This window comes from Eptatretus burgeri, chromosome 12 (assembly GCF_056783735.1).
Source record: "Eptatretus burgeri isolate ZD-2024b chromosome 12, Ebu_testis_v1, whole genome shotgun sequence".
In the NCBI taxonomy this organism is placed as follows: domain Eukaryota; kingdom Metazoa; phylum Chordata; class Myxini; order Myxiniformes; family Myxinidae; genus Eptatretus; species Eptatretus burgeri.
Window position 1 is genome coordinate 84,391,007 of NC_140972.1, and position 26,587 is coordinate 84,417,593.

General features: G+C 42.1%; 1 protein-coding gene across 8 annotated transcripts in view; it reads right to left on the reverse strand.

Annotated features, from left to right (window-relative positions):
* Positions 1-26,587, reverse strand: part of MYO5A (myosin VA) — a 184,695-nt gene that overhangs the window by 17,507 nt on the left and 140,601 nt on the right. For 4 of the 8 annotated variants that reach the window (XM_085848708.1, XM_085848707.1, XM_085848712.1 and 1 more), the window contains 15 exons: positions 25,054-25,265; positions 24,336-24,492; positions 18,044-18,283; positions 17,633-17,881; positions 17,273-17,366; positions 16,796-16,938; positions 16,488-16,598; positions 16,239-16,382; positions 12,297-12,380; positions 11,483-11,692; positions 11,261-11,307; positions 9,731-9,808; positions 8,961-9,159; positions 1,577-1,651; positions 973-1,066 (listed from right to left, as the gene is read on the reverse strand). In XM_085848708.1, the coding sequence (XP_085704834.1) occupies positions 973-1,066; positions 1,577-1,651; positions 8,961-9,159; positions 9,731-9,808; positions 11,261-11,307; positions 11,483-11,692; positions 12,297-12,380; positions 16,239-16,382; positions 16,488-16,598; positions 16,796-16,938; positions 17,273-17,366; positions 17,633-17,881; positions 18,044-18,283; positions 24,336-24,492; positions 25,054-25,265 (2,137 nt within the window). The remainder of the gene's footprint in view (positions 1-972; positions 1,067-1,576; positions 1,652-8,960; positions 9,160-9,730; positions 9,809-11,260; positions 11,308-11,482; positions 11,693-12,296; positions 12,381-16,238; positions 16,383-16,487; positions 16,599-16,795; positions 16,939-17,272; positions 17,367-17,632; positions 17,882-18,043; positions 18,284-24,335; positions 24,493-25,053; positions 25,266-26,587) is intronic. The other 4 variants (XM_085848714.1, XM_085848709.1, XM_085848710.1 and 1 more) reach the window with 3 other exon arrangements.

Below are 26,587 nucleotides of genomic sequence, written 5' to 3' on the forward strand. Positions count from 1 at the left end.
GTTGTCATTGGCAGGAGGGGTTCAGTAGTCTAAACAGAGATCTCTCTCTGGAGGAAAAGGGGTGTGAGTGAGCCGACATACCAAGATGAAGGTGAACAATGGAGCAGTAATCACTGTGGTGCTTTACTTGTGGGAGAGTTGGACGTGGACAAAGGAGCAGGAAAGGAGACTTAATGGGTTTTTTTATTGTCGATGCTGAGAAGAATACTTGAAATTCGCTGGATGCAGAGTAACAAACGAGGAAGTGAGGATAAAAACTGGACAGAGGAAGTCAAGTGAACTGACCGAAAAGCAGTATCTGACGTGGGATGGGCATGTCTGGAGGGTGGGGGTAGATCAGATGGCCAGAAAGGTGGAGAGATGGATGCCGGCAGGTAGGAGACAAAGAAGGCGAAGACAAGATGGAAGGAGGGGATCAAGGAGATTGCTAACTTGCGAGGAATCCAACACGCAGAGATGGAGGCTCAGGTTTGGAAGCTTTGGAGACTAAGGATCAACACAGGGGATGTAGTGACGAACCGGCGAGAGCATATCAAATGAAAGGAATGATGATAAAACTCAGGGGTAGTGTACTTGCCTTTGATCTATCTAGTTTCAGCTTGACCATCTATAAAGTCATGGTTGTGAAGGGATATCCCTTCTGCTAGCATTTACTGGTGGATGTTAAAAATTCCACAATGCTTTTCAGAAAAAGTAGGCCATCGTGTTCTAGTACCCTGGACAAATTCTGCACTCCTCTGCTGAGGTACTGCACATCAGCAGCATAGCTGCATCTCGGTAATGAGGCAACAAAAGCAGGCCAAATCAGCAATTGTATCACGGTCAAATACGCATTTGTTAGAGGGACAGGTAAAGATTCCGTGATTATCTCCACTTCATTGTGTAACAAAGTTTAAGATACAACTCCCGAAAAAGGTTGCACCAACAACTGTGCCATCCTTCAGTTCATACATTAAACCGAGATGGAGTTACCTTCCATGTCACCAACTTTCTTCGCAAAGAACTTGAGCTGTTTCTTCAACTTGCGGATTGTCTTGTCCTGTTTCTCCAGCTGCTGCATAAGCTCCTGCGTAGGACACAGACAATGTACAGGGACAGGTCCGGATGAGACCAAGGGCAGCATGAGTCCTGTGGGTATGTGCAAATATGGTGCAGAGAAGAACTGGAAGCCAAGCAAAAAGGTAGAGGATACACACTCTCCCTCTGGCAAAGGATGTTAGTCAGGCCTGTGAAACATTAATGCAGAACAAAGATGCTGTGGCAATGAGCCATGGATGCCTGTATTCAGTCAAGACAGGGATGCTGAGGTGGACGTTACGCTAAATACAGACTTGAGACAGAAACAAAGATCACTGATTTTCAGAAGTTCCAGGTTAAGTAAAATAACAATAATAATAATAATAATAATAATAATAATAATAATAATAATCAAGCAAAAGCAGAACATGCATCACGACCTGAAGCTACCAGCTGATAAAAAGGCAGAAATTTGCTGAAGAGCAAGATTAGATACCAGCAAGCATGCTAGTAAGCTCTCAAATGGAGCAGTGTAAATACAGGCCAGCTTGATACCTACAAGAATGCGCCTGAAAATGGAAATTCTGTACGCCTGATACTGCATTGGATCATCTGCATACAGTTCCTCAAAGTACTGGAACAAAAAAAAGTGTAAGTATGAGTTAGAAATGGAAATGGTTCATGGGAATCAGTTGATAATTACAAATACAAAGCAGTGAAGCAGGTCTATCCTCGGACTGATTTATAACTACACACAAATGCACTGAATCTCAGCGTTGCATTTGCTGCTGAGTTGTGCTCCTTTTATTTTCTCAATGCAAGTCTCCTCTTGATTTATAAACCGAATAACCCAAAAACAAGAGCCGTCTACCCATTATTTTTTTTCAATTTTTTTTATTTTTTTTTGCCGATAGCCGTTCCATTTGTGCAAAGTTTCCTTTATTTGTGCAAAACATACCAAAAAAAAAAAAAAAAAAAAAAAAAAGGAGTTGTGATCATCAGTAGTAAATTTGCAGACATACATTGTTTAAATGACTATGTATAGTCCAAGAGCATTAGGGTTTAACCTGGACATTTTTGGTAACAAGCTGATTTTTTCAGGAAAGGTCCAGGAATGTGTGTGAAATAACATACTAAAAGTCCTCATGAATCCTCCTTGAGCGTTTTCCGCAATCCAAGATGGCGTCCAAAATGGCCGCCATTTCATGTTTTTCTCTTAACTTTGCAAGTAGGTTTCCCCAAAACGCACTTTAGATGTCTAAATATATGTTTTGAAGTACAAGGAACTCAATAGAATACATTATAAGAGATGTAGAAGCACACAAGTGCCAATGCCATCACATGATTGCCATCACATGATTCTGCAATTTCTATAACACATCACAATCACAGTACTCTATAGCATGTTTACATATTGATACCTGTGAAGTTAAATTACGGATGAATCAACTCATTGTGGGGTGCCAGAATGTCTGGTAGGAATTGTATTGGGCAGAGAAAATCTCGCAAGGAAACCCGAGAGGAAAATGATGATGATAGTGGCTACTCCACAGAAATTCACTGCCATGTAATATGTGACTTGAAGACTAACTTATTTTGTTATCCCTAGATGTGCACTGCACTTGTACTGTCGCAGCCTGGTAATATATTTTATCTCCTATGACAACCAGGGATGACATCTCATAGCACTTTGTATCCAATGGAAAAGGCACTTTAAAATGTCTGCTATTATTAATAATGAATGTATACTAGCATATCACAATATAGGAATGACATGACACACACAAAAAAGGAACCTTTTATACAAATACAGCATACATGTACCAATAGGAAGGAGTGTCATACACTCTGATTTCTATCATACTATAATTCTTTTCATCTGCATGAAACAAATAAAATGATTCAATACAATGTTTTAGGTGTAACAATAGACTACTCCACAGAAATTCCCTGTCAAGTGATATTACACAGTACTGTGTAGTACATGCATGAAGACACAAATTTTGATCATGCATTTAGTCTGGGTACCAAAAATAATAGTTTTACTTCCTTAATGATAACGGAATGTTTCAAATAGAACTCACCTCATGGTAGACATCAACTGCATCTTGTTGGTAAAAAAAGGTTAGCACCAAGTTTTCAATTTCCGAGCTTTAGGTGACGAAAATGGACCATATGGCAAATTTATGTCGCCCTGTCTGTTTAGCATCAAACTGATGGTACAATGTTTCCCTCGTAATGTCATAAGCGATTAAGGGCACACTTCTAGACTTTAACATTCAAATTGATTTGAATACTGTATGCACAGCAACCACATTTATAATTGAAATGTTTGTTGAATATTTTCAGGATGAAATATCACAGTTAATTAATTAATGATAAATATTTAAACAATTTTGAGATAAAATTGTTAATGACGGCCATTTTGGATTTTTGGAAGAGCTCAAACAGTTTTATTGGTACTTGCGTGCTTCAACATCTCTTAAAATGTATTCTATCGAGTTCCTTATACTTCAAAACATATATGTAGACATTTAAAGTGTGTTTTGGGGAACCCTGCTTGCAAAGTTATGAGAAAAACAGAAGAGGCGGCCATTTTGGACGCCATCTTGGATTGCGGAAAACGCTCAAGGAGGATTTATGAGGACTTTTAGTATGTTATTCTAGACATATTCCTGGACCTATCCTGAAAAAATCAGCTTGTTACCAAAAATGTCCAGGTTAGGGCCTATTTTGACCTAATGCTCTTGGACTAGTATGTTAACATGCAATTTGCGGAATCAAATTACAAAATCAAAACGTTGACAAAAGCCGCAAAATAAGTTAAACGCAGGGATCACAGTGATTGGCCAGGACTTGGACAAATACACGGCGCAGAACCGTCCCCAACGGAACTTAGCGCGTTCACCACCAAACAACTCTTAACGCCCATGAGGAAGAGAACAAGCTTGTCGAAATGTTAGGCATGAAGAAAGAATTTATATTTGTGGGTTTGTTTTTGCGGGCGTATTCGCAGTTTTTTGCAGGCTTTTTGATTTTCCGTCATGAATCACAAATCGCCGTGAACCGATACCCCCTTTTTCCATTGAAACAATGCGTCACCATTCACGGATTTGTTATTCACAGCGTTTTCCAGGAACGTATCTCTCGAAAATAGCGAGGTCCGACAAAAAACTAATAATAATAAAAGAAAAATAAATATATATGTACACACACACACACACACACACACACACACACACACACACACACACACACACACACACACACACACACACACACACAGACACACACACACACACACACAGAAAAGGGGTGGGGGGGGAGTGTCCACAGTTAGATTGTGGTCAGTGTAACATGGAATGTGACATTCGTGTAGCATAGATTTACTGTTATAAACAGGGGAAATGTCAGAGTAACTTGTATTGTTAATGGTGACACTGAGGAGGCAGTGTATGCAATTTATAGACATGATAGCTATGGATAAGATATGTGTAAAAAAGACCTCTCGTTCGTGGGCAGGGCCAGGGGAGGACTCGTAACAACAAAAGGGTGCCAATGGAAGCGCTTTGCACTTTAATGGACCAGCATAAGTCATGGTGGCGAAGTCAGTGGTAGAGCCCTGGAGAGGAATGGGATACCTATGTTTTTATTGGGGATACACGGCAGAACGGCCAGGAAGATGGTACCTGCCATAAGCAGCTGACAGCCAATCACGGGACCCGCCATAGGCGAAGGACGTCTCAGAGTCCACAAGGGCTGTGTCCGCGCCAGTGTGCAGGAGTTGGAAGGAGACATTTGTGAGAATAACATTACTCTCTGTCTCTCTGCATCACCCTTGGAACAGGGAGGATGACTCAATGGAGACGTGAACACCGCCTTACAATCCCTCACCTCCACCGCATTGTTACTGCCACCTTTCCGTTCCCCAAAGCACACATCACCTGGGTGCCAGCGGTCTGAAGCCGCCACCAGCTTTGTGCCTGCTAGTCCTCACCTACTTCCCCTTTATCAGTAAGTGTGAGGCACTACATAACAGCGAGTTATGATTATTTATTCCTTCTTCACTGTATATAAGTTTGCGAATCTCCCCTCTCTATATACGTTTGTCGTGTCACTTTGTTTGTTCCATTCCCCACATTCCGTCCAACTATTTCCCTTTATCACTTTTCTTTTATGTACAGAACAAATAAACCTTTATAAAGGTAAAAGACATGTTCCCATCTTTCACCCCACGTGCACTCCACCGTCCAAATTTAGTTGACTTGGGAATAAACTTGGGAACCACAAGTCAAGAATGCAGTGCAGATTAATTCTTCCTCCTCTTTCATATGCAGCACAAGGCTGCGAGTTGCATCATTGGCTAGGATTGCAGCTGTGCCGCTGATGCATTGCCCCCATTGCCAGTACACTGGTACTCCTCGCCAACCTCAGAAGGATGACAGGCTAAGTCAACCCCACCTGGTGTTACTTCAACAGCCAACAGGGGTTTAAACTGAGGACCCCAAGATCCAGAGGCAGCCACCCGAACCGCTAAGCCAATACCAGGCTTCAGATTAATTCAATTGAATACAGTCTCGCTTTATACTTTTCACCTGTTCGCAGTATACGAGCAGCACAGACGGCCCAAGTTAACAGAAGCTGTGTTACGCGACACACACACACACACACACACACACACACACACACACACACACACACACACACACACACACACACACACACACACACACACACACACACACACACACACACACACACACACACACACACGGTTTATCAGCCCAACCCAGGAGATGAAAGAATCCAAAGGGGTTAATTTACAAAGGTACTCAATAAATAGATGTGCAAATTTGGACACAGACTTGTGTGTGCATCACCAAATCGCAGGTCATGAACTGCAAGTCATGGTTTTCTGGTGATTCAGGCATGGTGTCCGTATGGCAGGCGCAAGTACTTATTCAAATTTCCACAAGAATGGTGATGATTGGGCACAACTTTGTCTCTCCATGATAGCCAAATGGTTATTATTATTATTATTATTATTATAATAATACTTCAGAGAAGATGCTCAATAGTTATATAGATATTCTACTTGATCAAAATCTATCAAGCAGACCATTTATATAACTTTTCTAGTATGCTGATCTCTCGATCCAACCCCAATGGCCCTTCTCAGGGTCATTCTGTCTGGAGAGTTGGAGGGAGTTTGCGGATCTTGCAGCTCAACATAGAAAGCCCGTCACGATCTGAATGTGATTTACTCTCCAGACTAGCCCAAGAGCATGACATTGATGTCATTACACTCCAGAAAACACACATCACTGATCCACCACCTCCTTCTCGAATCTGCCGTTTTAAAGTTGCTGCTGCAACTGGCAGCACACCAGAGTGTGCTGCCAGCCCACTCCAACATCACCCACCACAAGTCACTGCCATTGCTGTAGCACTGTCTGATTGAGCTTCATCATGGTAAATATGGTGTTGCTATGTACACCTGTCACACACTATCTGATTGGACTGCAATATCTCTGTCCAACACTTCCGATATCTTCTTAGCAAGTTTAAAGATTGTCGATGTTGCTGATTGTTAAGCAACCAAACCACCTGCAACTGTTAGTGTTTGGCCACTCCCTGTCCCCCCCCCCCCCCCCAGTGTCACAGCATCCTGAAGTTCACCTTGGATATTTCAATTGCCACCACAACTCCTGGAGATACAGTGCCAACATTGCTGGTGAACAGTTGTCTGATTGGACTTCGGCGAATGGCAGTTTCCTCCTGTATGATGCCAAAATAACTTGGCGCCTTCCACTCATGCAGATGAAATAGGCATTACAACCCTGATCTCTGCTCTGTATCAATGGACGAGTCATCACAGCCCTTAATGGGGGTCACATAAGACACTCCCCCATTTCCCTCACAGCCAACACCACCCTGCCATCATCCGTGTTGGGATTAAAGTACCACTTATCTCATCAAAGCCTTCCCCTCGATGGAGCTTTCGTAAAGCCAATTGGCAAGGTTTTGCCACAGAAGTAGATGAGAAGATTACTTCCATCGATCCTAGACCTGAGAATTGTAAAGTCCTTTGTCAAGTCCTCACATCTGCTGCCACGATCAACATCCCTCATGGCTACATAAAAACGTTCACCCCTTGCTGGCTTCCAGAAACCGAAGCCCTTTTGAAGGAGTGAAACCACTGGAAACCAGACACAGTTGCACAACTTCTCTCCTCTCTTGACAGCACACCATCAAAGATTGATTGAAACTGTAGAGAGTACAGATTTCACACTTTCCAGCAGGAAAGCTTGGAATCTTCTCAACCACCTTGGTGCTGCCAACTCAGTCCAACATCATCCAGTGCAAGTCACTGCAAATGCTGTGGCATCAAAGCTACTCCAGAATTCCAAATGTATCATGTCCAAGCAACATAGGACCAAGGTGTGAAAGGAACTTTCTGCTGTCATGGCCATACTACCTACTACCCTCCAGCTTGGCATCCCCACACACACACTTCATGAAGTAGAAGAGGTAGTCAAATCAACTGGCCAAGACGATATGTACCCAGAATTCCTAAAGAACTTAGGGCCTAAAGGTAAAGCTTGGTGTGCTTTCTTCTCTACAGCTATCCATCAGTCTGGCACCATTCCTTCGATGTGGAGAAAAGCTAAGGTTATCGCCATACCCAAGCCAGGGAAACTGCCAGATAACCCTTCAAGCTACTGACCAACATCATTACTCTGCACATCATACAATGTCTCATCGTTAGTTGAGCCTTCCATCCCAATGGAACAGGCAGGATTCAGACCAGGAAAAAGAAAAAAAAACAAAAAACAAAGACTAGAGCGAACCTCATCTGTAAGCTTGTCAGCACGAGCTGGGGAGCTGGAACACGCAGCCTTCACACTTCTACCCACGCTCTAGCGTACTCACTGAAAAGTACTGTGTACCTGTCTGGGCTGTAAGCACACACTAAGTACCTTGACACTATCCTAAACTTTGAAATGAAAATTGTAACTGGCACACTGAAATCAATACAAACAATCTACCGTGGTTCCCTGTGCTGACTAAAATCACACCTCCGCACATTCACAGGCAAACACGAACGTCCTGCGTGTACCTCCAAATATAATCCATTGAATCTTCCAAGATTTTGATTGAAGTCACGGAAGCTTTTCTGGATTAGGGGATCTGCAGTGGCCAACACTAGTGATAAGGAGTTGTGGCGGCAGCAATTAGAAAAGGCATCAGTCAAAAATAGCCAGATAATTAAAGATCCCACAAAGGAAGCTCGAGGCTTGGACCGACAGAGACACCAATGGCGTGGTCTTAACCAACTGCAAACTCTACATGCAAGGACCGCCAATCATACGTATAAATGGAAGCAAAACTGAGAGCCCACCCCAGTGTGTATTTGTGGCCATCAAGATCAGACAGACAGTCCTAATGTAGTACAGGACTGTGTGCAGAGGAGATTCAGTGGACCCTTTGCAGAACTACACAATGGCTCTCATTACGAGATATTCAACTACAATTGTCTTCAAGATCATATGAAAGAAGAGGAGAAGATGCTTTGTCAAGCCAACTGAATGGGTAGGGTTGGTGGTACTGATGACGCTGAAAGACAGAAACCTACATCCACGTTTGGGGAGGATATACACACGCACGTCCAATATGCATCGTTCCTGTTAAACGCACCCTAATAATCACAGCCTGGGAAAAGAGCAGATGACATGAAAATGTAAATATTTCTTGTGAAATGCTTGATAGGTGATGCTACGGTACGAGTGGAAGTGAATGGAAGGAAGGAGAGAATAAAAATAAGAGATTAAATACTCATAAGTTCTCAACTTGACATCACCACTGCTGGGAATCACAAATCTGTGAGTTACAGACATTAAAATTAATAGCAGTGAAGAAAGCAACATTAATCCAAGCCTCACCAGGTTCTCGTTGGTGAGTCGTGTGATCTCGTGCTGCAGACTAGCCTCAATACGTGCCTCTGGCGGGAGCTGCAGGTTCTGCGAAAGAAGCTGCTGCTGCCGTCCGCTCTCCTCCCGCAGGGCCTGAAGCTCACTGCGAAGACCCTGTACCTCAATCTCGTGGCTCCGGCGTTGCACATTCAGCTGAGACTCCAACACACTGCAACGCAATGTCACCATGGCATCACAACAATACCAGTACATATTGTGTGCAAAATGTTTGTTAAAGTCCCCATTTTCATTAGACAACTCAGGCAGGATTTTCTGCAGGTGACAATGCCAGGGTACGCTTTTTCCTGGACATGGAAAATAGGATTGGTGTACATGCTTCACTTGGCAAACTCCTCTGAGGGCAACAATGATACATCCTCTGCTGTGCTCCACTCAAAGAGATGAGACCAAATCAAGATATACATTTGGTAAAAATATCTTGCAAGGTTTGATCAGATACCATTTTGGAACCTTGGATTTCTCAAAGCTCAAAGCAATGTTATGCTGTTCAGATACCTTAAAAAAAAAAACTACTTGCAGAAGTTAGGATCTGCAAACAATACAAACAATCAAATTTGCATCAATACACAATAAGGTATTGAGTAATAATAGCCAATAAAATAAACAGTGAAGGTATAAACAAAGCAACAGAATGAGTCTGTTAAAAAGGAAGATGAATGAGGATGAGGAATGAATCAACAGCAGGTGTGATGGTGAAATACTGCTGGTGGTGCTTTAACCTGTTGGCTTGTTTTAGGCCTTCATAGGCCATACCCAGCTCCCCGTCCTCGTTTAGCAATTGCCAGTCTGTGTGGCCACTGCAATGGTATAACATGGTGGGGAAGCGAAGGGAGGTAGTGTGTTTGGGGGTGGGGCGAGGGTTGGGGGGGAAATGCAGCCACGTACCCACAGCAAGCAAATAAAACAAAAGGTTAAAATGGAATGCAACCAAGGAAAGTGAAACAAACCAAAAACAATGACAAAAAACATTAAGCACATGATTTCAAGTACTTTTTTTTTCATTCTCAGTTGCCCACAACTATAATGGATAGTTATCTGCTGGTCACAGTTACTTCCATGGAAATGAACAAGGTTATTTGCACCTTTAATACTGAAGAAAACTAAAGGGTTCACAGAACACTACCCCACACAGTCGAAAGAAAAAGGACATGGGGATGGTGCACTGAGGAAAACTCGATGCCGCTCGACAGGTTGACCATTCATCCTGGAAATTACAGTACTCTTACGCCATCTTCTGTGGAAGGCAACTACTTGTTTCTGTTTGCTATTCAATCCTCTCAATAGAGCACGGTATTTGATCTGGTGGAAGTCGCTCTCCATTAGTCTCTGCACTAAACCGTTGAAGCAGTGCATAACTGCGAGCGGAAAATTTGATCGGTCGAGACGGCGTACAATTTTGCCAACTTCAGAGCCAAAGTACTGCTAAACTGGAAGTGCCAACAAGCCAATTCATGTTCTGCAATGGTCAAAATATACAATTCAATTATCGAAATGAAAGAAAAGTTTTAGAGGCTGTAGAAAGGAAAACACCAATAAAATCGAATAGGAAGTTTGCCGCCATTTATGCATTTGGGATACGCCGTCTTTTATACTATCTTATTTAACATGTTAAAATTAGTTTTTCCTGCCTGTTGTTTGTGTCCTTTATCAAGTTCTGAAAAGCATAAAGTTTCCTGTCTGGAATGATTTTCAATTTTCTTTGGACAGACGGACAGAGAGACTGAAGCAATTGCTTTACCCGCTGTGCACATGCACGCATGGCGAAACGAGACAGCCTACAATGTTTTCCAACTTCAGAAACAATGTACTGCTAAAATGCAGGTTTTTGGAAGTGATTTATGTTTTACAGTGTTCAATTGAAATCAAGTAGTCCCTCGAACATAGACTGACAAACAGACAGACTGAAGTAATTGCTTTCTCCCACTTTGCGCATATGGGTAACAATCTCGGCATGAAATTTGCACTCCTTGTCGAAAAACTATCAAAAATCCACATTCGGTGAACTTGGATAAAAACGTACAAGGAAGGATGAGGAGATAAATTTCTGCATCCATTTTGCACACATCTGACAAACACCATAACACTTTAAAAGAAAACGCACGTGTTAAATGAATCCAATGATAAAAGATAAAACCAATTGATTAATAAAATCCATGTTTCCACATAGATGGAAGAGTTATCATGGACATCATTATATCACCAAAGATGACAATGCACTGAAAGAGTTCTGATACTTGAGTGGGACTTACCCCTTGTCTCGAACTTTTCTGGCCTCAGAACTTCCTGCCAGAGTTCCCTGGAGTGATGACAGATGACAGCAAGGACACATTATCCATCCACATGCCAATCTAATATTGGGCATTTCAATACCCTCATGGTGTGAACAAGTATTTCCACCTAAGATTGGGCTTTGTGGACAAAAAAAGGTTCACATCAAAGCTCTTGCATTCCCTTAAAATAGCATTTCTTACCTTGGCAGACTGCTGTTCATTGTTGAGCTGTGCCTGCATCATTAGATTCTCCTCACGGATGACCTCCAGTTCATGGTTGGCATCCGTCATACGGCGTAAGAGAGACTGCTGAAGGCGTTCGGCTGCACTTTCCGGCCCCTTGAGTATACCCTCACGTAGATCATTTAGGTCGATCTTCAGCCGCTCGTTCTCCTTCTCAATCATTTGAAGCTGTGGCCACAAAATACATTTATACGGCAATGGTCTACATAAAAGCCACCATTTTGATAAATAGTGAAATGTATTAAGTATCTATTTCTTGGTTTGCACACTTCAAAAATTGTTTGATTTTTTAACATTCAAAAGGTAACTAAGAAGTCAGTTTAACCGAGCTCTAGCTAACCAGAAATTTATTACAATGATCAGCTGGGGGAATGGGTGCTTTGCAATGACTCTTGACTATTGGAGCAAAACTGTCAGCCCGATTACATCAGTTCACCACCTTTTTCGTATGTACCTTCAGACATGCAAAATGAATGAACTTGCATTTTTCTTTCTCTCTTGGCACCGCAAAATGAACTACCTGCGACTGCCTTCCCGACGATGTAAACATTCAGCAGTTCAAGACCCAGATCACAAACTCTTCCCATCTTAAATCTGCTCATTCTCTTAGCTTTTTATAGGTTATTTTGAATGACTATGGTTTTATATTTTTCCTGTAACTTTCTAAAAAATAATAAAAAAAACATGAATGGAGGATTCTAATGTAGTGCAGATTTAAAAAGGGGCCTATTTATCCTTACGGCCAGTAGAAAAAGTACATAAGCCCATCGACCTTGAGTATCTTGTACATTTCCACAGGTTTGTGCATCCTTTCTTCTTCTGCATCATCTGCATTTCGCATGCCATCTCTTTCAACCTGCAGGTGAGAATAAAAGAAGCAATAGCATACGTGGATACATATCAAGTAAATTAATAATTCATTATATTGGCACAGATTTAATTTGCATATACAACTGCATATACTATGACTACGCCAACTGCAACACCACCACCAACATCAACGACCATTTTACCATATCAAGGGAAGTTGATGGCTCCTCTCCAGTTCGCCCTGTCAATAGCATCCTCCTCTATTAACCCCAACAACTGTAATTCTCGACTGACCGCATCATTCAGAATTTTTGTGGTCTACCTCTTTGTGTTTTCCTCTCAAATATACTGCACCAGTGACTTGGCAGACCCAAACCGCCTTAGTCTTCTCTTTCTCAACTCTTCTTAAATATGATGAGCTTTGAGCCTCTTTCTTATGTCCACACTACTCTGATTGTCTTTCAAATTGTTATTCCACAGATCCATCTCATCATCCTTATCTCTGTCATCTCTATTCTTCTCTCATATGCTACCCTCATTCCCCATGTCTTACGACCGTACATCAAAACTTGTCTAATACAGGTTGAATATACTCTACTTTTTACTTCCTTTGGATATTTTGGTGTTAAAATGCCTCTTAACTCCTTCCACTTATTCCATGCTTCCCTTATCCTTGTTCTCACAGTGAACTCCACTCCACCACCAGCATCGAAAACATCTCTCAAGTTAACAACAAAACAAAACAACAAAAAAAAAAAAATAAAATAAAAACTTTACCTATTCCAGTTTAACTTTGAATCCACATCCACGACCCCCATGTTCTCCGCATCTTAATTTCCACCCGCACACTTTGTATAACTGAAAAAATACCAGCCACCATACCCAAACTTCCCTTAACTCAACTGCATTTCCGATGACAACACCTTTTGCAAGACACGCACTGAATATAATTTGATCCTACTCCTTCACCACAAGTCACATGGGCCATTTCCCACTTTCCTTCCTTTCTCCTTCTTCACAACTAACCATCAGTTTCAGCTTATCTATAATCACCACCAATCCCTTACATACCATTGCTTCTTTCCAAATATGTAACATCTCCTCCTTAGCTTCTAATTCGCTTTTTGCTGTCAAGACTAGGTCATCTGCATATAATTCCCACTGGAGTCCTACCATCACTTCTTTCGTCAGTTAAAGAACTAGTACGAAAAGCAAGCAGCTCAACACTGATCCCTGATGTAAACCTACTTTCACTTCAAATTGCTTTGTGCAACTTGCACAGACAACAACTTCACTCTTCCGTACGATGAAGAAAGTCGTGGGTCACCTTTTATCTTGAAGGTACAACTATACTGTCCAACAAATCATCCAGTGTATGTCCTCCACGTCATTCAACACAATGAAGTTACCCACTTTACTCCCAACTCTCCTGCTGCCTCCATCATATCAACCAATACAGCAATTGGTCCTGCTGCTTTACCTTTCATTTATTAATTGTTGACCTCACTTCCTCAGATAGTACCTCCTCTGCTCCTTCCACGTTCCTCTTCTCCACCTCTTTATCCCATGCATTCTCCTCATTCTTCAACTTTTGGAAGTAGTCTTACCATTCTTTTTCAACTTCCTCTTTTCTAACTACAACCTTTCCATCCTTTATCTTCAAACAATACATTCCTACAACATCCTGTATATCCATCATCCATCGACCTATCCTGAATATCTTGTTTCTTCTCTCTGTGGTGTTCAAACTCTTCCTCCAGTCTTCATATTCTCGATTTTTTTTTCTTTAGCTCCTTCTTTCTTAACTTAGTTCTTTAAATGCTTACATTCTTCTCCATCCATATGTTCTTTACTCTTCCTCCACTTCTTATATGCATTCTTCTTCTAAGCTGTTGCTTCCTGAACATTAACATTCCACCACCAAGTTTCCCTTTCTGTTTTTACATTTCCTGTAGTCATCCAACATGCCTCCTGAGCGACCTTCTTCCCTCCATCCCACATTTGTCTCCAAAAGCCATCTTCCTCAGTTGCATTCACTTGCTCTCTTTTTTTTCTTGTTCAACTTCCGCTGAAATCTCCCTAATCTTTCTATCCTTCAATTTCCAAACTCTGGCTTGGCATTTCACACACTTCACCTTCTCTTCAGTCTAGCACAAAATGCATGAAAATAAAAACAAACACACTACATTTTACGAGCAGAGTAAGCAGAGAGAGAACTATGTAAACCACAATTTTTAGGTGGTTATCCAAACAAAATCTAATGTTATCCAAACAAATCAGTTTCATCCACTCTTCTGTATGTACGTTTCTGGAATTGTCAATTTAAAGGAAATAAAGCTTCAAGTTGCAACGTAGATGTCATGTAGTGAACCCTCAAATATCACGGGTTTTGACAAATCGCGGGCAACCTATTGTGTTACGATTTAATTTCGACCATTTGTGGTTTTTGAGCCCGAGATGAGTCATCGTTTGCAGTACATGTACATTTATCTCCCGTTACGAGCCTTGTGTTGCTTCTCGTGCACCATTTTTAACGAGCCCAAACGTAAAGCGAAGGATAAAGTTAGTTGTATCAAAAGGCAGACAAAGGTTATGATGTTAGGCGAAAAGATCGAGTTAGAACGGTTGGCTCGAGGTGAAAATGTGGCATCTGTAAGGGTCGCCATTACAGGGTCAACAATTGTAGGTAGAACCTTCCCCGTTGTTCTCTTCCTCATTCCCAAATATTCATTATCCTTCAAACCTCATTCCCAAACCTTAATTTTCCTTCAAACCTTATTCCCCAACTTTCTTTTTCCAACTCCGTATTCGAACCTCATTCCCAAAACATCACTTTCCGACACCCGGACTGGAACCCTCGTTCTCGAACCTTTGTTTTCCGACACCCGGACTCGAACCCTCATTCTCAAACCCATATTTTCCGAGGGTTACTGCAGCTCATGGAACTAATCGAGGTGGAGGGATTTATGCCTGAGCAGGTCTTTAACGCTGACGAGACGGCATTATTCTGGAAAAGGATGCCAACTCGTACGTTCCTCTCCAAGCACGAATGATCAGGGTTCATGGTAAGGTGGTTAAGGGTCGTCTTACCATTCTCTTATGTGGCAATGCTGCTGACGACTTAGTCGTAAAGGTAATGCTACTCCTCCGATCACTAAATCCCACTCACACTTCACCCCCTCCCTGCTCCAACTTCCCCAGCTCCACCCCCCCCCAATAGCATGATCCAGAGCTAAGTCTTGTGTTTTCTATTTATGGCAGAGTACAATGCGAATACATAATGTTTTTATCCTCACCCACTTCACTGTTTTGGAATAAATTTAAAAGGGTAAAGTTTTGTTTTTGTATATTTTACACCATATTTATTGCATTTACATATTTCAATGTCAACACGATTTTGTTTTTTACATATTTATTTCATTTGTGATGTGTCTATTTATGGCTGCCATCCACCTTGCTCGATATTTCCTCAAAGCCCAAGAGCCGATCCCCCGTTTTCCCATTGGCCCTTGGTTGCCACAATCGCGATTTTAACTCTCGCGGAAATTTCCAGGAACCTAATCCCAGTGATATTTGAGGGTTTACTGTACAGATATAATATTCAAATTACACCCCTCTGTAGCAGTGGCCTAAATGAAGTAGAAACAAATAAGGATGCTCCATACACTTAGAAGAAAAGGGTGAAAATTCCTTAATGTCCATGCCAAAAGGAACATTTCAATACATGTTGTTCATATAAATATATAATATTTTACATGATATATCAGGAGCTTTGTTAAAAAAAAAAAAAAAAAAAAAAAAAAAATCAATGAGATAAGAAAACAAGGCATTAGTAAAAAAAAAACAAAAAAACACCAAACTATGCCATTGCACTTCTGGGAGCCAACTTGTTGGACTGTCTAACCTTCATGGCACTTTCTGCTTCTGCCTCATCGTGGCTATCCAGTTCCTCCTGCAGGCTCTTCTTCTCCTGCTCAAGCTCCCGTACTCGTTTCCACAGCTTCAGTGACAATGTTGTGTCAAGTGAGCCCTTATCCTCACCAAGTGCCTGCACAGAAAGATACGTGGACAAATACAGAATGAGGAAGAGGAATAAGAATGACTGCAACAAGGGCTGTGAGGTACAAAATGGAACGACTGTCGCAAGACATACCTGGAGTTGTTTTAGCAAGCTTTCTGAGTCTGTTGAATCAGAAGACAACAGGGATGCATAAGTCTCCTCCGCCAAAGCACTACCTTCTTTGCTTGAGGGCTCAGGGCTTATCTGAAGCGTTATACAGAGGCCCAGAGAGAAAGAAAGAAAAATAAACCTTGTCGTAATCTCCAAGGCCAGGAGCATCCTTACAGGTTAAAAAAAATAAGAAAATAAATAAAGATTATGTTGCTCAGGATACAATATTTTTGGTTGTTATGATGATTGTGAACAACATAGGAATCACATGTTCACAGAGCACAACATACATTGCCTTCCACCTCCTCGCACAGCACATCATATTTCTCCTCGAGGGATGAGAACTGCATGATCAACGCCTGATAACGTGAACGCTCCTCATCCAGATCATTCTGCAGCTGGTCTGATTCAACGGCCTTCTCGCTTAGTTTGTCTATATGCACGCAGACATGGGTAAACACAACCAATCTGTACAACATGCATCTCACCACATACCAAGTTTAACGAAGAGGAAAGCTGTGAAGGAGGGGAAGGAAGAAGAAAGGTAATGGAGGGACCACACGTGCACACTGATGGAAATTTATATGAAGAAGAAAAACAAATTTGTAAAGGACACAAAAGGTAGAGAGGAAGAAAGAATATGGCAGAGAATACAAAATTATCAAATGAGCAGTCTAATGTCCAAAGTTTAGACTGGAACTAAAAGCATGTGCTATCCGATCCTTGGCTGCCACGCAAGCCTTGACTTGCAGCCTCTTAAGCCTCACCTTTCAACTCCCTGCTCTGCTGCTGGATCTGTAGATTCAATTCATCCTTCTCACTCTTTAACAACTGGTTCTGCTCCTTCAGCTCACCAATAATCTGCCAGCACAACAGAGTTAATAATGCACGTACTGGATGTTCTTCGGAGAACAAAAATAAACAAAATGCATTCGCAATGCAGAAATAAAGCATTTCATGAAAAGATGTATGAAGTAAAGACATGATTGAACAACAAAAAAAATCCTTCTTTTTCAAACACCACTTGCGGTGTTGCGCAAAATGGAAATGGGAGAAAAATAAGTGAATAAAAGAATGTTCATCGCATTCAATATGATTGGCGACCATCGGGCAGCACCAGCCATTACCTGTTGTGTCTCAGTGCGATCTGCATCAGACTGCTTCTGCAGGGAGAGGTTCTGAGCCTGTGCATCATGTAGCTGTGCACGCAGTGCGGCAAGCTCTTCCTCCAAACTTAAAATTCGATTTGAGGCATGGTGCACCTCATCTCGGCTCTTCTTTAGCAACTCCACCTCTGCAGCAAGACGCTCGACCTCAACTGCACGGCTCGCCTCCACCGTGGTGAGACGCAAACCCAACAAGCGACCTTCTTTGCTCTGCGAACATTACACAATTTCACTAACATTGCAATGTTAACACTGTAAAGTTGAAAGCACCAAAATTAATGAGGACAGGAAAAAAAAATGTACTCAATAATGCATCCCACACCTCATCATGGAATTTTAAAAGTTTTAAATTAGGGTGCACCTGTTGTTCACCTGCTCATCAAGCTTGTGCTGAAGCTGGATTATCTTGTTCTCCATTCCCTGGTTGAGTTTCTTGTAGCGCTCCACAGAACGTGCTTCAATCTTCAGACACTTCAGCTCACGGCGAGCCAGCATGCGGCGCACGCAACACTGCAGCAGTACTATGGCTGCATGTGCACGCGCGTGCCATCGGCGTGCCAGCCATCCACGCACCCAACGTTGCAACTGTATCGCCATGTGCTCGCGCAGCATCTGGGAACAAGAACACAATGAAACAAGCATAATCACAAATATGAGACTGCCAAATTAAGATTAGATTCCTTTTCAACCACAGTGCTGTTGTAAACAATAATAATTGTAAACAAAATTAATCACGAGGATGGAGGAAATGGATTGGCTTTGGGTGGAGAATTCAGCCAGACAACATAAGCTATCGTTCCAATACATGGCATCTCTATTACAAGCAAACAAACAAGCTAGCCCCCTTCTATATGTTCCAGGGAATGTCGCCAAGGTAGTTGACATTTCCACCATTGCCGTTTTATCTGTCCAGATTCTTCCTGACATCTTTGTTCTTTGTTCCTTTCACACTTCTTTCTACTTTTTCACATTTTTCTTCATCGATTATAATTCTTGCTTTTTCTTTCCTTTCATCTCTTTTACTTTTCATTTCTCCCTTTCATTAGCTGCCTCTCGAAGGAGAAGTGTATTCTTGCAGAAAGTTTTCGGTAAGGCTCACTGAGCTGTGCCTGGATGGGTTTGAGGGGAGTGGAGTAACGGCTGAAGCCCGAATCCAATCCAGATTCCTCCTGATGACTCCCATCTTTGCTCTTTACTTCTTCAGGTTCCTTCTGATCGTTCCAATGCAGTATTTGGTTTTCTGTTTCATTAATGTCCAAAAAAACTGAGAAAACAAAATGGCGGCCCAAAATGACCCATTTGAAAGGAATGAGTGTTAATTTTACCCTTAAACAATGTTGTTTCGCTTGATTATTGTGTCGTTATGTAGGTTTTCTTGGTCTATGATGACAATGGCTACACACTGGAAGGTCTGCAGTCAAAAATTGTGGTACTATATGATATACATCACATTATTTTACGAAGAATAACTTCAGCAATATGGCGGACCAGGTAATGCCGCATTTAGCCAGTTAACCGATGTCATCAGTGTTCATTTATTCCTTCATCTGTTGTCTCCCAACATGGTGTTTATAAATTCAATGCATTTCCATATTTTCTGCATAAGATACAGGTGGATTCAAATTCCAGGACGATTTATTATCTCTTTTACAGAAAGTCTACATGCACACCTGACTGACAGGCAGCCATGGAACCTGTTGCTGCATTGAAACAAACAGAAAGCATCTTTCCCAATATGAAAATGTATGTTTGTTCTTTGAGAAAAGGTCCCACAGATGGGAAACTATACTACGGAAGGGTACAGAACAGGGAAAGGAACGAGTTTGAAAAGTTGTAGATGAACGCATACGATCAGAAGAAATATAATCAACAGATTTTTTTGCAGAAACTAGCAGAACTGACTGACGATGACTGGTCCGAGGGTGCATTTGTCTGGCATATATCATGTTATGGTGATTTTAGCATGGAAACTAAACTTGAAAGATTGTGTCAGAAATTAAATACGGATTCATCACAAGCTGGAGATCCCACCATTGAACAGGACCAAGCAGCAGCGAGACAATGAAGATCATCTTCCATGTCAGTGATGAACTGGGAACTGTGTATCCATCCATCCATCTATTGGGACCATACTCTATGCAGAGCATTGGTGCTGCCAAAGCAGTGTCCTTGCTATTGGACACAATCCTGGACGGGTCGCCACTCTGACACAGGATACCAGCAAGCTGGCACTCATTTTGCCGACCTCAGAAGGATGGCAGGCAGAGTCAACCCCAACTGATATCAATTCAACGGCCAAGTGAGATTTGAACTTGGGATCCTAGGATCCCAAGCCCATCACCATAACCATTAAGCCAACACCAGGCATGAACTATGTTTGTTCTGCCAGAACCCTGAAAAAAAGAGATGGTATGCGAAATGTGTCTACGTTCAGCATGTCCCAGAAAGTACTCGATCTTGCAGTAAATGATGTCAGTGTGCAGGTCCGATTGGCAGGAGTTACTGGAGACCTGCGCAGCAGAAGGTAAATATCACTTTGAGTGTTGGGTTATGTTTCAGCGAGGCATCGAAAAACTCAAAGGAACCAATACTGAAAACATTGGTGACATTTCCTTGAATGAGATGGGTTCTGGTATTGTAAAAGGACTATCCCAGGGACATGTGTAGCACAGTTATGGGCAAGCTATGCATCCAAAGTATTTATCGAGAAGGCAGAGCTTTTATGATGATGTGTAGAAAATCATTAGCCCCAGTTGCAGCACTGTTTGTCCACTGCACCCAAGAAAGCCATTGCTGCTGTACCCAAATGACCTGAACAACAAGGCCATGACATGTACACTGGAAAGGATCGCTCTGGCAGACTCTAATACCTCATCCATTATCCATTACATCAGATGAAACGTGTCCCAATTTCACTTTACAAGACACACCGCTGCAAGAGATTGTGCATACTGCTCTGCAATTGCGTCCAGATTTACAAGATCCATGGGGGCATGATGCAGGGTGGCATGGGATCGACAATGACCATGTTGCAGAGAAAATACCAAAAAGCCTCCATCTGTTCATGAGTGTTCTATTCAGAAGGGGTGCCATACTAGAGGCATGGGATGAGCAAGAAACGACTGATGACTTCCAAACAAAGCTCTGCAGCATTGCCAAAGATATATTTGTAGCATCTAAGAGCAGAAAACTGAAACCAAAGCACATTGGTCTTGTTTAGCCCTGCATCAGACTACTCGCTCAGAGAATTTGGTGAACCTCTTCCAAGCTGCTGGACACACCATCAGGATAGATACAGTTTGTCGAATTGACATGACAATCGGCAGTGATATACTACGACAGTATGAACAGGCTGGCTTCATATTATATTGCCAGTGAAATAGTTCCCTATTAACCTTCATTGTCTTGTCTTGGCATCATTTGACATCATTGATGTCCTTGAAGAGACATTAGATGGAAAGAATACATTTCATGCCACTCAACGTGCTCTTTGGCAACAGGGGCCTGCTCCACCACCAAATTAAAAAATAAAATGAGATTAAAAAAATATAAAAATCACATAACATTGATCGAGACAGAACCCCTGACCAAAAGTTGCTGCAGAAACTCCATGGAACAGGACACTGCAATCGGTACTTCTGGAAAACGTCCAAAACCTCTTGCACCAGCTGATGATAACAGCATGGGGACAACAGTCCTGAATAATTCAAGAGATCACAAATTGCCTCGGCCACAAGTACACAGTCATTGTAGGAGACCAGCCCCTTTGAACCAATAAAACAGAATTCAAAATCATTTGTAGGACCTTATAAGTGTGTTGTAAACACCAGCGTAAATGACAAGAATGTCATAAAAGCTGACAGACGCCTCTTACAGAGGCTGGTCAATGTCCAGCAGAATGGACGAGTGGTTGACATGTCAAACATCCTCAAGCATGAGCTGGAAGCCTTCATCTGCAAATGTGGACCTGCGAATGGGGTTATGGATCCGCCGTTTGGAGAGGTTCTGGGCTGAAAGGATCGAAACCTCGATGAAAAACGGTGCCCAGCTGATGATCCGGGCAGTTGAGAAATCAATCAATTGCTTGTAAGTTAAGGTTATCACTTCAAATATAATAGCTTTTGTAAGTACTTACCAGTAGATAATATATCTGTTTGTGTTTATGCATGTGTGTTTGTATGTATGTGTGTAGATGTGTGTGTGTGTGTGTGTGTGTGTGTGTGTGTGTGTGTGTGTGTGTGTGTGTGTGTGTGTGTGTGTGTGTGTGTGTGTGTGTGTGTGTGTGTGTGTGTGTGTGTGTGTGTATGCGTGTGGTTATGCCTGGCTTTCTTTTTGGGACTACAGTGCAGCAATTGGTCTTTATTTTGATTAACCCTCTCTCCAGCAAACACCGATGGGATGATGAAGTTCAATGCGAAATCTTACCTGTTTGGCATTCCCTGTGCAGATATACAGAGAGAGAGAGGAGACACCAATCCCCTGTGACTGGTGCCAGTGTACTTGAGAATGGGCATGCCCCAATTCAAAGCTTGGGGAAACCTGCTGGCTGTAAATCATTTGGCGATTATGCAGATCATGCCTTCGCTCGCCCAATATTTGCCTAATTCACTCGTGGTGGTACCAGAAAAGATTTTATATTTGACAGATTTATTGGCTCACACTCTATCAAAACCCAAATAAGAGCAAGACAAGGTAGGAAGGCAAAGATTCCTATCTGCGAGGTTATCAGTCACGGCACAGTCCATATCTCTGTGCGAGAATAAAGCAGATCTTTGCTGCATTCCTCTCCAATGATTTGATGAGGCGATGTCAAGAAGTGACCAATGGCTGTGAATTGGTAGTAGGGGGAGGATTTGCTTTGACAGAGGAAGCTTCATCCGCAACCAGTTTGGCCTGCGATCATGAAGAAGCGGACCATGCCTCATTCTCCATGGACTCGAAGCTATATAAACATAGGGTATAACTGCAATATGATACTTTGCAGAGATACTGATGTCTTGCTTCTTCGACTTCACTTCTTTCAAGGAACTCCTGCTTGGACGGTCAGTGGAACCACTTGTGATAGACATTGATACCCAGTGTATAAGATCTCTGAAAAATTATCACATCTGGTTAAGGAGAACCTTTTAGAATTCCATGGACTGATTCGGTCAGGCATCTTCTTCTTTCATGGCATTTGGCAAAAAAATTCTGAAGTGTTCATCAAACATCCACATCTCCTGCATGGAGTTGGTCATGATGGTTCAACAGAAGAAATTGAAGTTTGTCTGCAGCCTGTACTAGCTAGGCTCCTGACTACAATGCTGGTATTGACAAAATCAGGCTTGACATGTTCAGGAAGGGGAAAAAGGAGATGGAAAACCATCCACCAATGAAGGATGCTCTCCAGTTACATTATGCAAGGGCTAATTACCAGGCCAAGGTGTGGTAGAGGGCTGATAATTGTAGCAATTGAGAGAATGTTCGATTGCCATCGTCAATGGGGGGATAGAGAGAAACAGAAGATAGACTGGAAGTTGTCAGAATGACTCTACCTGATGTGCCCACGGTCTGTGTCGAGTTTTTATCTTGCGGCTGCAATAAATGCAAAATTACTTCCTGCAAATGTACAAAATCACAGCAAATATGCATCCCTGCTTGTGGATGTGATGCTAAAGAATGCTGCAATCCTGCAACAAATTGTTGGTACACGTTGAAGTGGTACTCAGACTTGAATAGGGGTGATATGATGGATGATTCTTGCTCTATGGGTGCGAGACTTGGACTCTGACCAAGGATCTGAGACGGAGACTTAATTCCTTTGGTACCAGGTCTCTTCGGAGAATCCTTGGCTATCGCTGGTCGGATTTTGTGTCCAACGAGCGGTTGCTGAGAGAGACTCGGATGAGATTTGTTACCTGCATAGTCCGTGAGCGTCAGTTGCGGCTGTATGGACATGTGGCTCGTTTTCCTGACTCTGATCCTGCTCACCAGATTCTCTCAGCGAGGGAGTCTCATGAGTGGAGGAGGCCAGTGGGTCGACCACGTGCCTCATGGTTGCAACAGGTTGAACATCATCTCAAGGAGATGGGGATGGGCCTGGCATCTGCCTGGGGGATGGCCAGACGGAGGCCCCTGGAGTACCGGCGGAAAGTGGACGCAGCGACGTGCTGTTCTGGCACATGCTCCCATACCTGACCTGACCTGATGGATGAGAAGATTCTTGCCAATACATTTTTGCAAATGTGTGATTCGAGGCCGACTACATAATTATTTTGGCATCACGTCATTTTTTGCAATGAAAACGACGTGGTTAGATTGTAATTTAGTTGTTCGATTCAGAATCCTTCACTCTTAAAACATTTAAAATCGACACCAAAATCAGCAAATCTGTCAAGTAGTTGCGATTCAATGAATTACTTCGTCATAATGGGTCGATATGGCGGCCATTTTGAATGACATCATTTATATCAGATATGGCGATGTGGGAAAGTGTCAACCACCCAGGTGTTGATTCTGATCATATGAGCATCACATCTGGGCAGTTAGTTTGCTTGCAACAAAGAGATGCCATCTCACCAGAATTTCATCATCTTTCCAGGAGTTGGCTGGTTGACTAGAGGCAAAAGGAACTCAAACTACCTTTGTAAATCTGAAGAACAGATAGAAGTTACAGTGTGCTCACCAGGTGGAAAGTACGCCGTGCCAGTGTACCACGTAGGTGCCTCTGGATGGTGATGGTGGCAGCACACATGCGCAAGTAGCGTTTCCTTTGGGTGTATCGGCGGAAATGCTTTTGTATGATGGTGGCTGCACGTGTCTGACGTAGAAACTTGGTGTAACTGAGAAGAGAGATATAAAATGAGAAAGAGCAAAAAAGAATAAGCAATAAAGTTAACTTTGCAATTCACCTTTTGTGATGCAAAAATAAAAAGGAAACACACACACACACACACACACACACACACACACACACACACACACACACACACACACACACACACACAGAGACAGAGAGATGTATACATATATATATATATTTTTATATATATATGCATGTGTATATATATATATATATATATATATATATATATATATATATATATATATATATATATATATATATGTATACACATGCATATATACATAAATGTATACACATATATACATAAATGTATACATATATATATATATATATATATATATATATATATATATATATATATATATATATATATATATATATATATTGGGCATAAAAAAACGGCACACGAGGCAGAGGGCACATGGAGCAAGGAAGGTAGGTAGGTCTTCTACAACATATACCACAAAATTGTGGAGAACACAAGCTCCTGTATGTGCATGCTGAATTTGTAGAAGGTACAATGTCACGGCAGTTTTACCATCTTGCTTGATGCCCACGGGCAAAGCGCTGGATGGTGATGGTGGCACTTCGCATGCGGGTATATCTGCGACGTTGTAGCCATCCACGAATGGTCTTCTGCATGCGGATGCATGCAGCGCGCAGCTTGTCCGCACGTAATTTCTCCATATATGCAACCTGGCCAGCTCGGAAGAAAATCTTTGTCTTCCCAAATTGGTACTTATCAGAATCCTGGGGTAGGTGGCAGATGTCAATTTTGTTCATTGCACATGAATTTTTTACTTTCGTCCTTCAACATCATTTGTCGGTCTCAAGCAAAGCTTTCCGAAGAAAGCCATTCAAAACTTCGCTTCTCATCCTCCAGAAACTGGACATGTTCTGACCATGAGTATAACCTTTGGTGAAGCAACTGCAAAAACTTTACAATTCACAGCAAGAATCGTGTAAAATTTGCAAAGTAGGTTATGTACTTGTCAATCACTACTGTTTGCAATTTGCCAAATGTGCAGTATTTTTACCTCTCTTGAAATTAAGACTCGTGAAGAAAAGCTACATAATGGAGGGTAAAGCTACGAAAACACATGGAAAAACACAGATGTTCAGCAACGGCCATGTTCGTTCATGAGCGTATTTGCACGGACAAAATGAATCGAAGTCCATGAAAATAAATTTTTGTCTCAAATGTGACAAATCGTGTTCATGTCATAACTGTGGCAAGAAAAGATGCACATGCTGCGGTCTTTAGATGAGGCATGGAGCAATTTGATCAATTGTGCCATTAGGATGGTGTGGGTTGTTGTTGGCATTCAACGAGGCAAAACTGATCTTGCCATCAGCTATGACTGGTGTCAGATACTGTTCATCCTTCTGGCCCAAAAACAAGGTCCCAAACTTATAGTTTTGGAAGACAACACCCACTCATACAATGTACTTGTTGTCAACAGCACACTTTGGCAGCACTAGTTTGGACTGCCTTGCATGATCACCAGACTTAAATCCACATAAATATACTTGGGACATCATAAGGAGGAAAGTTTGTCATCACAAAGTCCACTCAAAATCTCTTTATCAATTGGATGTGGCCCTGGTCGAAGAATAGTGAAACATCCCACAGTGAGAGCTGAATCATCTGATTTTATTAACAACAAGATGCGTTTCAAGATTGTTTAAATCTTCAAATGTTACATAATTGATCATCTTTCACTTGTCTCACTCATCCACCATCGACGGAACAGACTATTTAACTTAGTGTCCTGGTTCTCAAGGGGATTGTTCAGATATACACTATACTTCACCCCACAACTACTGGGGATGCCTCTTCGCAGTGGTGGTGGTACCCCACCACCCCCCATTGCAAATCTGGAGCCAAATCTTCCCTATTCTTCCCTGCTGCCAAGATCCGTCAGGGCAGCACAATCATGGTTAGAGTGCCGATCAGTCCCATTGGACCGGCCCTTTCCCCCTATTGTCTCTTTCTCTAACTCTGTTGTGGCCCTGATTTCATGAAAGGGAGGGGGGAGGAGGAGATTGGGACCATACTCTGTGCAGAGCGT